This window comes from Poecilia mexicana, unplaced genomic scaffold (genome assembly GCF_051168715.1).
Source record: "Poecilia mexicana isolate PSO_F unplaced genomic scaffold, ASM5116871v1 scaffold_13, whole genome shotgun sequence".
Lineage (NCBI taxonomy): Eukaryota > Metazoa > Chordata > Actinopteri > Cyprinodontiformes > Poeciliidae > Poecilia > Poecilia mexicana.
Window position 1 is genome coordinate 7,311,133 of NW_028263382.1, and position 14,323 is coordinate 7,325,455.

A 14,323-nucleotide genomic window follows, 5' to 3' on the forward strand; every position below is an offset into this window, starting at 1 on the left:
CAAAACTTAAAACTAAAACGGTGCAGTCATAAACAAGTTTAACGTTTCTAGCGTTTGATTCAGCAACCCGGAGGTCCTGATGGCGCAAACTGGAAGACAAACCTGTTCCTTGTGTCGTTATCTGCAGGTTAAAGGCAGAAATATCACATGCATTTCAAAAATAACAAAAACGAGGCTTTAAAAAGTGTTTTCATACATTAAATGCCACAAAATGATGCTCAACTCTACTCTTCAGTAGCTGCGTTTCCATTACAAACATGTGCAAAACTTCGTCAATGTCGAAAAAACGCAATTTGGGGGGATTGGGGAATCGCACGTAAATACATTTGTTTACGTGATAAATCATTAAAAAAAACATGCCGCGCCGTTATCCTCCTCCCACTTCCTGCTTTCTTCTTCGTGGTTTACTCCGGTGGCGACATGCGGTTGTGGATCACGTGACTCGGGTGAAGTGAGAAAAGCGTTTCCACTGCAGTTTTGCGAAATAAACAAAAAGAAACATCCTGGCGCCAAAAACTTTATTTTTTAAACAAAAATCGAGTTTTTTCGACATTCATTTCCATTAAACTAATTATCTGGTGAAGCTAATTCATTTTCAAAACGTCAAAGTGCGCAATTATGTCATCAATGGAAACGCAGCTGGAGCTAGTGCGACATTTCTTCAGCTGGGGACGAATCCAGGTGGAGTTCAGCAGTTCCTGCTGCGCTCAAGGAACGATGAGAACAGGGGAAAGATGTCAATCAGTGCGTTTGCATAAGTTTTACCAGCTTCCACCAAGGCTCCAGCCACCATGCTGCTACAGGAACCGATGCAATATGCAACGATTTTATCACGGAAAGAAAAACCGTTAATCTGGAGGGAATTCTGTGAAAACTATTTGAGTTATATCCAAATCGTCAGACCTGATTTTAATTATCTAATGATATAAATAGCAATTTATTTATTTCCACTGGGAGAAAATACAAAAAACTCAAAGAGAAAATTATATATGTATATATATAAATAAAAAATAAACTAAATATACATATATATTAAATTATTTTTAATTTAATATATATGTATATTTAGTTCATTTTTTTATTTATAAAAAAAATATTTTTAATTTAATTTATAAAAAAGAAAAATGTATATATATATATATATATATATATATATATATATATATATATTAAAAAATAATTTAAAGACATACATACATATGTTTTTTCATAATTTTTTAAATTATTTTTGAAACTAATTCATGCATTTTCTCCCACTGATGTTGCAGTTTGATAAAACAATAAAACAAAAAAAAATTTATGATAAACAATTAACGTTTTGTTAATGATAATTCAAAACCATAATAGAGAAAATCCCATTCGCTTTATTGGAATGTAATCTTGTTAATGTTCCTGCTCGTCTGCTTTGTCAACATGGTGGCGAGCGCTGTGGGTCTGCTGGGGTCAACAGGTCACCTCAGGATGAGGAACAAGATGGCGGATGGGGGGAAACAAAGACGCTCCGCCGTCGTTTCTGGACCAGCAGCCGCTTCGTTTTCCAGAGAGCGTCTCTCAGTCCGCTGGGCGAAAATTAACCGGAGTGCAAACAGGGGAGACATGATCCTTAAAAGCGTGCCGCAGCGTCACGCCACGACGTTTCTGTTGTAGTCGTAGGACAGCCGGCGCTTGGCGGCTGCGTGCTGATTGGCCGAGGAGAGGCCTGGGGACAGGCGGCGGTTCGTGGACCAGGAAGTAGATCTGCTTTCCTGGAAAGATGGCGACCAAAAGAAGGAAACGCATCAACTTATTTACAGACATTTCATTGGTTAGATTGCATTATAACTGCTGCTACTAAAAATCAGTTACTCAGCACTTGAGTAAACTTTTTACCAAATAGTTTTTTACTCGAGTATTTTCCTGCTACTCTTTCTTGAGTGAAATTTTTCAGAGACTCTGCAATCTCTAGTAATAATGATTATATTAAATAATTATATTGAAGATTTCATTTTGAACATTTATTTACCTGCATAGTTCAGTAGAAAGTAATTCCCCATTAGATTTAGTTATGAATAAGCAGAGGTGGGTAAAAACTAATTAAATTCATTAAACTAATGACGCAGCGATCATTGTACTCACAGGAAGCGGCGGCTGCAGCTGCAGAGTTTGGACGAGCAGGTTCTGAGACGCGCTGCTGGATCTCTTGTGGCTCTGGTTGATCATTTTGTTCAAATCATGGAAAGAGTCCAAAAGCCTTCAGAGAAAAAAACGACAACATGCAGAAGAAACGGACAGAATTACAATATTTACCCATAAATAATCTAAAATATGCTTTAACATGCAAATAATATTCAAATTACTAATTTAATTGATTATTCCACCTTAATAACTAATGTTAAACACTCAAATCATAATTATTACAGGAATCAAATATACTGCAGTTCATTCGATTCACCACTTGGGGGCGACATTCTGCTTCCTTTTCCACATAACGGCTCAGTTTAAAACTGGTTTCCATGTAAAAATCTTATTTTCTCGTCTAAATGCTGCTCCCTGTTGGCAGCAAAAAGGATTGCATATCGACAGCTCTGAATGTTTTCATCAAACTACAATTTAAACGGCCTTTTTTTTATTAAATTGAAGAATTTTAAATGGGAATGCTCCATTACACAAAAAGTATAATTATTGATGAAATCATAAAATATAAAGTGTTTATAATGTAACTATGTAAAAGAAAGCATATATTTGTAAAACCAAATAAAAACTAATTCAAATAATTACATTGTTCTAAATATACATGTTTAATATAGACAATTAGCAAAAACAAAAGCATTTTAGTTCATCTACTAGCATTAAAGCGTAGATAAGAGACATATTTAAATATCAATCAAACTTCCAACCTGATTTATCTTTTTATATAAAGGTTTCAGTTTATATTCATGAGAATAACTAATTTATTAGAACTGTATGAAAAAGAAATTCATATTTTTATTTACCTTTTTTCAATAGAAATACAGAATGAACATTTTTCTTTACTTTTGACAAGAAATGCTAATATATTAGCTTTAGCATCGGTACTAGACGGTTCTTTATCAACTTGAGAAGTAAAACTAGACCAATATTAACAAGCCATTTTTATGTAAATGTTGTTGCTGTTTATGTTTATGGAGGGGGGAGGGGGCAGTTCTACATTAGCAATGTATTTAGCGGAAGCTAATGCCAAGGCGCTAACTTCAATTCAAAATGTATCTGCCCTTGAAAGTCACATTTATTTTGACATTAAGAGATGATACCGGTCTAAGTCTTCATATCGGTGCATTCTGAGTTTTATCAAAGCAAGAAGCTGCTTTGATTCACTACTTTTTGTCTGCTGGAAACTCTGAACCAGCTCAGCTGTAAGTTTAGCATCACATCCAAGGTGGGATCGATGGCCTACCCCTGATCCTGTCTGGCTCGGCCGCGCAGGAGCTGTGTCAGCGTGGGAACGGCTTCCAGGTCACAGGGGCCACCAGGGGAAACACCGGGTAGCGAGGGGAAGGCTTCAGCAAAGACTGCCACCTGCAGGAGAAACAGAAAAACCCTCAGGGGTTAGAGACAAAATATGAAAAATAATCCAGAGAGAAGGAACCGAACCTTAACTGCAAAAAACACAAAATCCAAATATTTTTGGTCTAGTTTTAAGCAAACATCTTAATGAACTTGAAATAAGACAAAATTAATTTATAAGCAACTTTTTTTTAGCAAGATGACCCTATTTTACGTCAATAATTCCTTAATAGTATTAATGAAAAAGTTCTAGTTCCACTGCGCCATTACCTAGCAACCCCAGCCAAGCCAAGCCAGTTACCTAGCAACCCCAGCCAAGCCAAGCCCGTTACCTAGCAACCCAGTTCTAAATCAACTGGCAGATTATTTCACTTACAATTTGGGAAGAATGTCTTGTAATAAGTGAAATAATCTGTCAGAGGAATTAGAATTTTTTCATTAATATTAAGGAATTATTTACTTAGAAGAAGCTCCAGTGTCTTGCTGAAAAGTTACTTGTAAGTTAGTAAGCTTGAAATAAGACGAAACTAAGATCTCTGCTCTAGGAACTAGATATAAATACTTACAGTTTGTGTTTTAAACATGTGGTTAAAGGATGACGTTTTGTACCCAAAGACATTTTACTTGTAGATTTTGTTCCTAAAAATGGACAAAGGTTTCTATAAAGTGCTTAATTCTGAGATTTTAACTTTTCTTTCAAACTAATTTGTTATTAAAATGAATACTTCAAAACATTTGGTGTTTCATGCAACAAATTACTTTGGCATTTTCTGTCTAGTTTCCAGTGCAAATATCTTAGACTTAAAATAGACAAAACTAACTTATACGTACCTTTTCAGCAAGATACAGGATCTTGTGTTAAGTCAATAAATCCTTAATGGTGATAAAAAAAAGTTCTGCTTTCCCTGGAATATAATTTCACCCATAAAAAGACATTTTTCCCATGTTATATAAGTCTCTTAATATTAAAGAATTATTGACTTTAAATAAGCTCCAATATCTTGGTGAAAAGTTGCTTGTAAGTTAGTTTTGTCTTAATTCATGAAGACATTTGCACAAGAAACCAAACCAAAAATACTTTGCAATATTTTGTGTTTTTGCAGTGTAAGCGTCATGTAAAGTAGAATGCAATGCAAACACCTCATATGTAGGCCTGTCAATTAATCAGACGATAAATTAAACCTATCGACCTCATTTTAATTATCGGCTTTATCGTCTGCATTTTTGTCTTGCTGTTGATGATACTGAATGAAAAAGGCTCATCTCCGGTGCTCTCCACTGACCCTCCCTTCCCATTTCCTTTGTGTAATGTCCAGCGCACACTACACGAGTTGTCGGCCGATTGTCGGCCCATTTTCAAAACCTGAGACACATTAACCGACAGAAATTCTAGGTATAACGGTTCAATCGGGTTCGTCGTGCCGTGTGGTGTCCAGCCATATGGGCACAAGATAAAGGCTACAAGTCAAGTTAATTCATTTTAAAACCAGGCATTAATCAATGCTTTACTAGAATCTGCCTGTGATGCATGTGGCTAGAGTCAGCGTAAAGTCCTGACTGAATGAAAATCATTATAACCTATTTATGTCACGTTAACGAAGAACAGCTGAAAAGTTACAGGGTTTATCAACTGCAGTAGAAATTTGGCTCCAACTCCTCCCCTTGTCATTTCTATATTATTTGCGCAAAATGCTGAATAAATTTTAATGTTGTTTCCACATATCATCTCCAATGTCCGCTGGACTTCGGGTTGCGCCGTGTCAGCTGTTTGGGATTCCCCTCCGTAATTTCCCCTCAGAAAGCGCGGAGGCGAATCCGCGCGTTCTGATTGGCTACCTGTCGCATTCAGCGTTAAGCTCCCAGTCGGGGAAAACCCCTGATTTAGATCGGAGCCACGACGATCCACCGTAACACACCATACACTGCAGGATGATCGGTTACGAAATCACCAGCGACAATCTTAGATCGGCCAACGATCTAAGATTGTCATAAGGGGAAAATGGGGGCAGAAAATCGTGTAGTGTGAACGACTGCATCAGGTAGTCGGATGTGCCCGTCTTCTCTATTTAAATCTAGTGATTACTGAAGGCCAATATAGTTTACAGACTGTATAATCTGCACTCTTTTTTGAATGCAGTATTTATTTCCACTTTGGTTTTATGTTGTTTAGTTTTTATTTAAGTAAGTTTTTTGTTAATGGAGACTGAGAATCCATTTTATTTTTGTTTTTGATTGTTTTGTTTATTTAGTTTATCAGTTCCAGTGTTATGTGTTCTTTTGAAAATATAGTGTTTCTATCGATGGCAGGAAATCACATGCATTCTTAGTCAATATAATCGTTTATCGTAACAATTTTTTAGACAATTAATCGCTCAGCAAAATTTGTTATCGTGACAGGCCTACTCATATGTAATAAGAAGAGAGACTCTTCCTGGCAGTTTGAAGCATTTAATTTAAAGCTGGCTCCCCCTACTCTGTGGACGAGGCTCATTTTTCATCTGCATCTTTTTCTGTGTGTTTAATGTCCACAGAGACTTTCCCCCGCAGCTTCGTCTTTCATCTTTTATGACTGCTCCAAATGTTGCTGCACAACATCCAGACTCCTTTCTAACCCAAAAACGCCGTCGCCGGGCGCGGCGCTGCCATGGTGACGGGAGGGAAACGTGAATGAAACCTTAAACTAGCTCTAAACGGAGATCACCCAACGTTTTTATTATTGGGATAAACAATAATACTGTTGTTGTTTTGATGCAATTATCGAGTAATTTATTGATTGGTTCGCCCTCTCAGATCAATAAACTTTCATTTTGTAAAAAACACTGAACAGTGGAACTGGAATAAAAAATGACAACCAAAAGAAAATGGAAATAAAAACCACACAAAACAAAAACCATAAATAAATAGATTATGAAGCCCCATTAAATAAAATTCCCCTTCAACAAATATCAGAATGGAAATTATCAACCTAATTTTAATTGATCAGGTGATTAATGAATTACTAAATTAGTTTGTGATCATTTCAATAATCGCTTAATTACAGTTAATGGTATTTTTGAGTGTATATTCTACTTAATTAAATAATTGCTAACTTAATAAGTATGTCAATAATTGATTAATCACAAGTAAGTTTTTGAATGTATACTCTAGTTAATGATTAATTGATGACTAAATTGATTTTTCAACCATCGATTAATCACGATTAATCACAATCACATGAATCAGGATAAATCTTTTTGGAGCCTGTACAGTCTAGTTAAAAACTAATTGACTAGTAAATCAGTTGACAATTACTTCAATAATCAATTAATCACGATTAATCATAATTAATCATGACTAATGGTGTTTTTAATGGCATTAGTTAAAGGTCTATAACATAGTGTTTGGTATCTTTTCAAAGGGAACCCTCTTGGCTTCATTTGAACCAACTTTTGAGTCTCTGACGAAAACAGAGTTCATTAAATTTTGTTAAACCAAAAATAATACATATTTCCCACTCTGTCTAAACTAGGTACAGAGTTAGGGGGTTAGAGTCAGAGTCATATCAGATAACAACTGAAATACTCAACAGACTCAGAAAATGTATAACATATACCTATACTGTCTGTCTGACTTGAATCAGTGCTGGTAAGAGACTCAAAACTTGGTGTCATTGAAAACCAAGACTGGACCAAAAAGTGGCCCATCGACTACTGGTCTAGCCAAAGTTTTGAAGCCAGAGTCGTACCAGGCTGTGATTGGTTGGCGGTCCATCTCTCCTCGCCTCCACGGCGTTGGCCGGCCACCATCGCTCCACGCCACCTCCACTCTCACCTGTCGGCTCCTGAGGGAAGGCCGTCCAGGTGTCGTCTCCACCTGCTGTTTGAAGACACAAATAGACAATTTATATGCTTAATTCACAGGTTTACAGCTGAAATTGGTTCTGGATGAGTCAGAACCAATTCTGAATCGTTTTCTCATTGTGTTTCTTGCTGCCTGTTCCTTTTCACCTCACGGCCACATTTGGCTGAGTTTTTCCTCTGATTCCTCTGACTTTCCCCCCTGGCTCAGACGAGGCATGAAGAATCCACCTGACACTTCCTCTGTGTGAATGTTTCTCCCTCTCTCACTGCCCAATAACCTGAGGCTAACAGGAGCTTAGACTCACTTTTTCTCCTCCCCCTCCGCCAGCCCAACTCTGAAAGATTAATAACATGTAGTGAGAGGGAGTAGTCGGCCAAAAATCCAGGTCAGGACAGACTAGAATAATTTATCCACTCTGAAAGTGCTTTCTAAAGAAAGACATTACCTATATTTGTAGAGGAATATCAAGTTGTATTCATCAACAAATGCTAGATGGAATAAAATTATGATCTTGTTAGTTTTGATCTTGTTAGGCTACAAACCAGGGAAGAAAGTTTTCGATCGAATCACGATTAATTGAAAGGCCGTAACTGTCTTAAAAACTTCAGTTTTCTGTTGCATCAAGAGAAACGACCGTTTTTCCACAACACGAAGGGCTACTTTTTCTTTTCTTTGTTTTGTTTGTAAAATGCCGAATTAAAAAACAGAAACGCTACATTTGAACATGTTTTTCAGCTGCATTAAATATTGACTGAAACAACAAAATAATAACGGTTTTCCGTCATAAAGCACATTTGAATGACTGTTATTAAAGTAAAAATTACCTTAAGGAGTTTGTAGAGTGTCATTTTAAAACAGAACCACATAAAATTAATCTTAAATCGCACTACGGACTCCGTTTGGACAGTTTCTCTTTTCTGTTCTGGTTTAACCGCCGCCATCTTTAATTGCTGTATCGACGGCTCCGCTTAAGGAGGATGACCAGCGGCGCCCCCAGCTGGATGGCGGCCGCACTACAACACTTATAAACGATCTAAGCGGACGCTATCAGATTGGGATTCGTTTTAATCTAATAAATCATTACCCGACAATTAATTCTAAATTGATTTATTCTTTCAACTGTATGCTACACCAATTCAGGCAAAACTTCTCCAACCAATTTTGCATTATTTTCCGTTATTTCAACCAGTTCAGAGGTCATCTGTTTAGCTGTTTTTCTCCTATGAAGCCACTAAAGCCACCATTAACTATATTTTTCTTTTACATAGAAAAGTACTCCTAGATTGAGGTTTCTATGTATTTTTGTTGTGTTTTCTCACAATAAACAGATCTGTGCTGCATTGTTAGGAGTAATTTGGAATGTGTGTAATTGACTTCTTTTTAATAGGATCAACATTAATAAACTGAATTCAGTTGAAATAAGGGCTGCAACTAAACATTTCAGTTATCGATTAGTTGGATAAATAATTGGAACATTCTGCAGATTTTTTTATTTAACCACAAGCTAATTTAAAATACAATAATATAATATTATGATGATAATATCACACCTTATTCTTAATATAATAAGGCATAATAACCTTATCTTATTGATAAGGTTATTATTATAATATCCTTTTAACAAATAATGTTATTTAAATGACCCTATTTAAAGGTCATTTAGACCCCAAAAGATTTGTGTCTCTAGTACTGATGCATTAATCAGATCTATTCAATCTAATTGCTTTGTGCTCTATTATTTAGTTTACATTGCATTTAGAGTTCCTAATTGCGCTTCTGAATTAAACATATTTGTTTTTTACATGTTTGACCAAGGTAGTCAACCTATTGGTTTTGTTTCTTTCTTATTTATTTTACATTGGCTGTTGTACTCCTAACTGCTCTGACTGAGCAAATTAAAGTTTACATTTTTACATGTTTGAGGAGCTAATGGTGTATTTAAGTGTGCTGATGCAGCAAAGATATGAGATAAGTTTGTAATTTTGTACATTTATGTTTGCATTAAAAAAAACCCCAAAACATTTTAAGTAAATTCAGAAGTTTACTTAAAATGTCCTTTATGCTAAAACTCAGATGTCTGTATTGGAAATTAAAAAAGTGTATAGTTGCAGCCAGAATCTAGGCTAAAAATGCTTGGTAAGATTTTGTTTTTGCATCGCGCTGCATTCCTGAGGGATCAGAAAAGGTTAAAATGGCTCCTAATACTCTGCACAAGTGTTGCTGGAGTTTTCTCAGGAGGTGGTTTGACAACTTTTACTCTTTGTTTTTGGATTTAAAAAGAAATGAGGATGAGAAACACAGGAGAAGAAGAGTGAGAATGATAAAATAATAAAGTTTGGGCCTCACCAATTCTCGCTCTGCTCCCAGACGTTTCCGAGGCGGACATGTTGACCCCGTCGCTCCAGGTCGGGTCTCCCTCCGCCTGCATGAAGACACCGAACTCATCCTCCTCTTCCTCCTGAGTAGAGGAGACCCTCACCTCCTCTGCCTTCTCCTCCAGCTCTCCACTTGGACTCCTACTCTGCTTTTGGCTGCCTTCCTCTTCCTCCTCCTCTTCTTCCCCACTGGTCGCCATGGAAGCCAGAGAAGGGGCAGGATTAGAGGAGGCATTAAAAACCAAGGTAGATGTGTTTTCCTCTTCATCCTCCAGCTTCCTGCAGGTGCACTCATCCTTTAGTTTCTCTGATTTCTCAGAAATTGAGAGATTTTTCTGTCTGACAGGCGAACAGAAAACCACTTCCTCTTCCTGAAAGTTGTTGTTTTCCTCACGTTTTTGGAAAATACGAGGTTCTCTGGTTTCCTCATCACTGCTAATATTTGTTTCCTCTTCATGCTCAACTTTACGTTGGTTTTGGTTTGAAAAAACCCCTACAGGAATGGAGGACTCTACAGAATTAAACTGTACTTCCTGCTCCGTTTCTTCTTCTGGGTTTTGTTCAGCTCCCCTTACAGGAACAGAGGACTCCACAGAATTCAACTGTATTTCTTCTTTTGCATTTGGTCCAGCGCCCCCTATAGGAATGGAGGACTCCGCAGAATTCAACTGTATTTCTTCTTTTGCATTTGGTCCAGCGCCCCCTACAGGAATGGAGGACTCCGCAGAATTCAACTGTATTTCTTCTTTTGCATTTGGTCCAGCGCCCCCTATAGGAATGGAGGACTCTGCAGAATTCAACTGTATTTCTTCTTTTGCATTTGGTCCAGCGCCCCCTACAGGAATGGAGGACTCCGCAGAATTCAACTGTATTTCTTCTTTTGCATTTGGTCCAGCGCCCCCTATAGGAATGGAGGACTCCGCAGAATTAAACTCCATTTCCTTCTGTGGTTCTGCTTCGTTTTGTTTGGCTTTACTGTCAGGAATGGGGGAGTTTTGCCTCTCCTGAAGTCTTTCGGATAGTTTCTCTTCATCAACAGCCGAGTCGTTTTTGGAGTCCAACTCTTCTGCTTCCTTCCCATCCAGGTCCAGCTCAATCGCCGTTCTTCTTGTCGGACTTTCGGCTTCCTCTCGATCATCTTTGCTGTTTTTTTGAGTGCGGGTTTCGGGTGGAACATCGAATCTCTCCGACTGCTTTCCTTCAGGCGTTTTGCAGCCCCTCTCCCGGCCGATGCCGGACTTCCTCCACCTCCGGCCGGACCGCACCCTGACCCGGTTCGCTGCGGCCTCTGTCGGCGGCGGCTCCGCACTTCCGCCTCCTCCTCCTAATCCTTCTCGCTTTCCTCTCAACCACTCTCCGACCGTGCTGGAAGTCGAACTGGAACCGGGCTTGGCGGTTGAGTATAAACAGCTTCCTTTCTCCGTCCGGAGGAAAAGGCATTGCGTTTGCGTTTTCCCGCCGCCTTCCGACGTCTTCAACGTGGCGACCGTTACCAACGCGCCGATCCCGGCCTGCCGGGCGTCGACGCCCAGTGGCAACCCGTATCCACTCAGGTACACGTCGGCAGGCCTCGGGCAGGACGTCGACGTCCCTCTACCTCCCAGCGGTGGGGCGGTCGGGGGTTTACCTCCACCGAGCAGACCGCCGGCTTTGCGGCGGTTCCTGGAGCACAGCGCCCAGGCTCGGAGGCCGCGGATCAGCGGCAGGTCTCCCAGGCCCAGCTCGACTCGGCTGGGGAAGGGCAGCGAGGTTCTGGAGCACCTCTGGAGCATCTCCCGGGGGCAGTCCGACATGCCCAGGCAGGGGTAGTTGTTGTTGTTGTTCTGCTGGAGCATGGCGCCTGTTGTCGGCCTCATCTAAGTTTTATGGTTGTTTCCTCACACCAGTCAGTTTAGTTCGTTTTAATTAGTTCTTTTGCTTAGAAAGTTCGGCTCGTTTGTCTGATGCGGACCAAAAAAGCAAACCTAAAAAACTCCTTGGTTTGGTTGGACGTGTTTGAATGCATATATGAACACCAAGCGGACCGAAGGCCGCTCCAAAAGCAGGAAGTGGAAAACAGTGCAGGGCATTCTGGGTACTCTTGTTTGTTTCAACCAAAACAAACAAGAGTGTAGCGGGTAAACTGGCTTGTGGTATTCTCCTAAAGACAAAAGAGAAAACCTACAACTGCTAAAATCTGAAACCTCCGTTTTTGTTTACATTCTGTGAAGGAAGCTGCTTTTCAGAGGTTTTTGTGTCGTTTCTTTCAGTCGTTCTTGGTGCAGCGCCCCCACAGGCGAGCAGGGGAACAGTTTTTCAATTAATTTGGATGTTTGACTCAGTGCAGTGATTTTCAGGTTGAGCTGAATTCTCATTTGTGAGAAGAAACGCTGCCAGACTCAGTAATCATATCTCAATTCAAAGCACGGCAGCTCCAATAATTCAGACAAAGCACTCTGTGCGTGACGAAACGTCCCTTTTGGAAACTCAGACAACAATAAAACCAAAACAATAAGCTGATCTTTTTAATCTTGCATCTTAGCAGTTTCCTCTGATGGTAGAAAAGCTTCAGTCTCTGAGTAAAAGCAGAGGAACAAGCAGGTTACGTGTCCTGCTGTCTCTGCTGATGAGAGCGGAGGTAATGAGGATTTTGTTTTCTTCCACGCCGATGCGCCGTGACGCTGTCTTCTGACCTCTCTGTCAGCTGGACTCGCGTCTCCAGGGCCGATCGGGCTGTCAGAGCAACCAGGCTGCAGAGGAACAGGACAAAACAGTTAAGGCTCTCAAAGGAGAAATAAATATTCACCAAGAACAAAAAGTACATTTCAAGATTAAATTGAGTCTTATTTACAAACTGATTTACCAGAATTTACAGAATGTAACAAAATGTAAATCTGGTTTTGCTTTCATTTTTGCCAAAAGTTGACATTCAAACTTTTTACATTTTGTGACATTACAACCAAGAAACTTTAGCTTAGCCTAAAATATTTAGGCAATAGATCAATTAATTACATGATGAATTAACAAAGCTGCATAATTTCCATTTATATTATGTTTTTTTATTGTCTGTGTTTTATTTTGGTCCTATATGTTTCTTGTTTGTAATAATGTTATTAGAAAAAAATAGAAAGCAAATCTGAGAAGAGGAAACGGAATAGCTCCTCACCCACTTCAAAATAAACACAATTATAAACGGCTAGCTAATTGAAGATTTCTTAACAGTCGAACACAAATGTCAAACTTCTTCCAACGAAAAGTTTACTAAACAATCGAGTAAATTCGCGCTTAAGAATTTAAACATTTATAGGAAGCTAAGTTAAAGGTTTTCAAAGTTAGCAAAAGGAAAAATTAGCTCAAATGATTCACACATTAGTGGAAATGTGCCCACCACTGGGTTCCAATATGTAACTGTTATAACCATGTAATGTGGATTTGAGGCAACACGCTTATTTAAAGGAAGCTAAGTGTGCTAAACCTAAAAGTTAGCATCAATATAAGAGGAAAAATTAGCTCTGCTATTAGCTTCAGCGTACCCACTTACCCACTACTGGATAAGTAGTACCTTTTTAACCCTGTAGATGTGGATTTGAGGCAGCACACTTATTTTAAGGAAGCTAAGTGTGCTACATGTTTTCAAAGTTAGCAAAAAGCACTAAACCAAAAATTAGCTTTTCTATTAGCAAGTCACTGGACCTCACAACCTTCCGATTGCAAGACGACTACTATGACAAGTTTAACGCCGTCCATCACTGACTAGCTTCCCTATCCCTGTTAAACACATTCCCATAGCATGATGCTGCCACCACCATGTCTCACTACGTCTGTTCAGGTCATGGACTCATTTCCCCTATACTCAGTGTTTTGCATGAAGGAGAAAAAGTAAAACTTTGGTCAAAGTTCAGCCATATCAAATCTTGGAATATTGTTTTCGAACCACAACTTTAAAAATTCAAGCCAGAAGTTTATATTTATATTTCTACGAACATAATTAACTCTTTAGCCACTTCACAATTCCTTTATCATGTAAAATCCGAATTAAAATACCCAGTTATATTGAGACAAAATGTGGAAAACTTCACGGTGGTTCTGTTCCGGGTCGTAAAAAAACATTAATTTGGTTTTAACTGACACTTTGCGCATCCTGGTGCCACTTAGATCAGATGTGACATCAGCAGACGCGTAAAATCCAGATTTTATAACATGCACCATCGGGGACAAAGGCAGGTGTTGGCCACGTATCATACCAGCAGCAAGTGTGTTAGGATGAGCCACCAGTAAAACCAGTAGCTTCCCCACCAGAACATCCAGAACAGAAGGTTCCAAAAGCGGATTCCAGTTTCTTACCTGATCAGATGTTCGGGATTTTAGTTCATTATCATTTATTCAACGTCCTTCCACATCTTCATTGTTTACAGAGGAAGCTGGTGGAGCATCCTGAACTGGGATCGCATCATTTCCAGTCGGCCTGCGCCACTGACGCCACAGAATCAGGAAAATCAGCGTCCGGTCCGGTCCGTCAGAGAGCGGGGTAACCACACACCAAGGACCCGTTCCTCCGGCTCCTGCGGCCGCTGCGCAGCGCCTCATCCGCCGCGGTTCTGCGGGGC

The 14,323-nt window shown here is 39.3% G+C and overlaps 1 protein-coding gene across 1 annotated transcript; it reads right to left on the reverse strand.

Annotated features, from left to right (window-relative positions):
- Positions 1-1,344: 1,344 nt before the first annotated feature.
- Positions 1,345-12,346, reverse strand: LOC106921473 (uncharacterized). The gene is made up of 5 exons (XM_014993185.2): positions 9,709-12,346; positions 7,247-7,377; positions 3,413-3,534; positions 2,116-2,230; positions 1,345-1,745 (listed from the first exon to the last, which is right to left on the reverse strand). The coding sequence occupies exons 1-5, from the start codon at positions 11,591-11,593 to the stop codon at positions 1,623-1,625; spliced, it is 2,376 nt and encodes a 791-aa protein (XP_014848671.2). The 5' UTR covers positions 11,594-12,346; the 3' UTR covers positions 1,345-1,622.
- Positions 12,347-14,323: the final 1,977 nt, after the last annotated feature.

What these genes read in the sequence shown, in the direction of transcription:
- LOC106921473 (XM_014993185.2), bottom strand. Translation starts at nt 11,593, where the DNA reads ATGAGGCCGACAACAGGCGCCATGCTCCAGCAGAACAACAACAACAAC. An exon ending in TGGGAGCAGAGCGAGAATTG is followed by an intron (nt 7,378 to 9,708) that starts GTGAGGCCCAAA and finishes GTCTTCAAACAG; the next exon opens with CAGGTGGAGACGACACCTGG. An exon ending in CGAGCCAGACAGGATCAGGG is followed by an intron (nt 2,231 to 3,412) that starts GTAGGCCATCGA and finishes TTTTCTCTGAAG; the next exon opens with GCTTTTGGACTCTTTCCATG.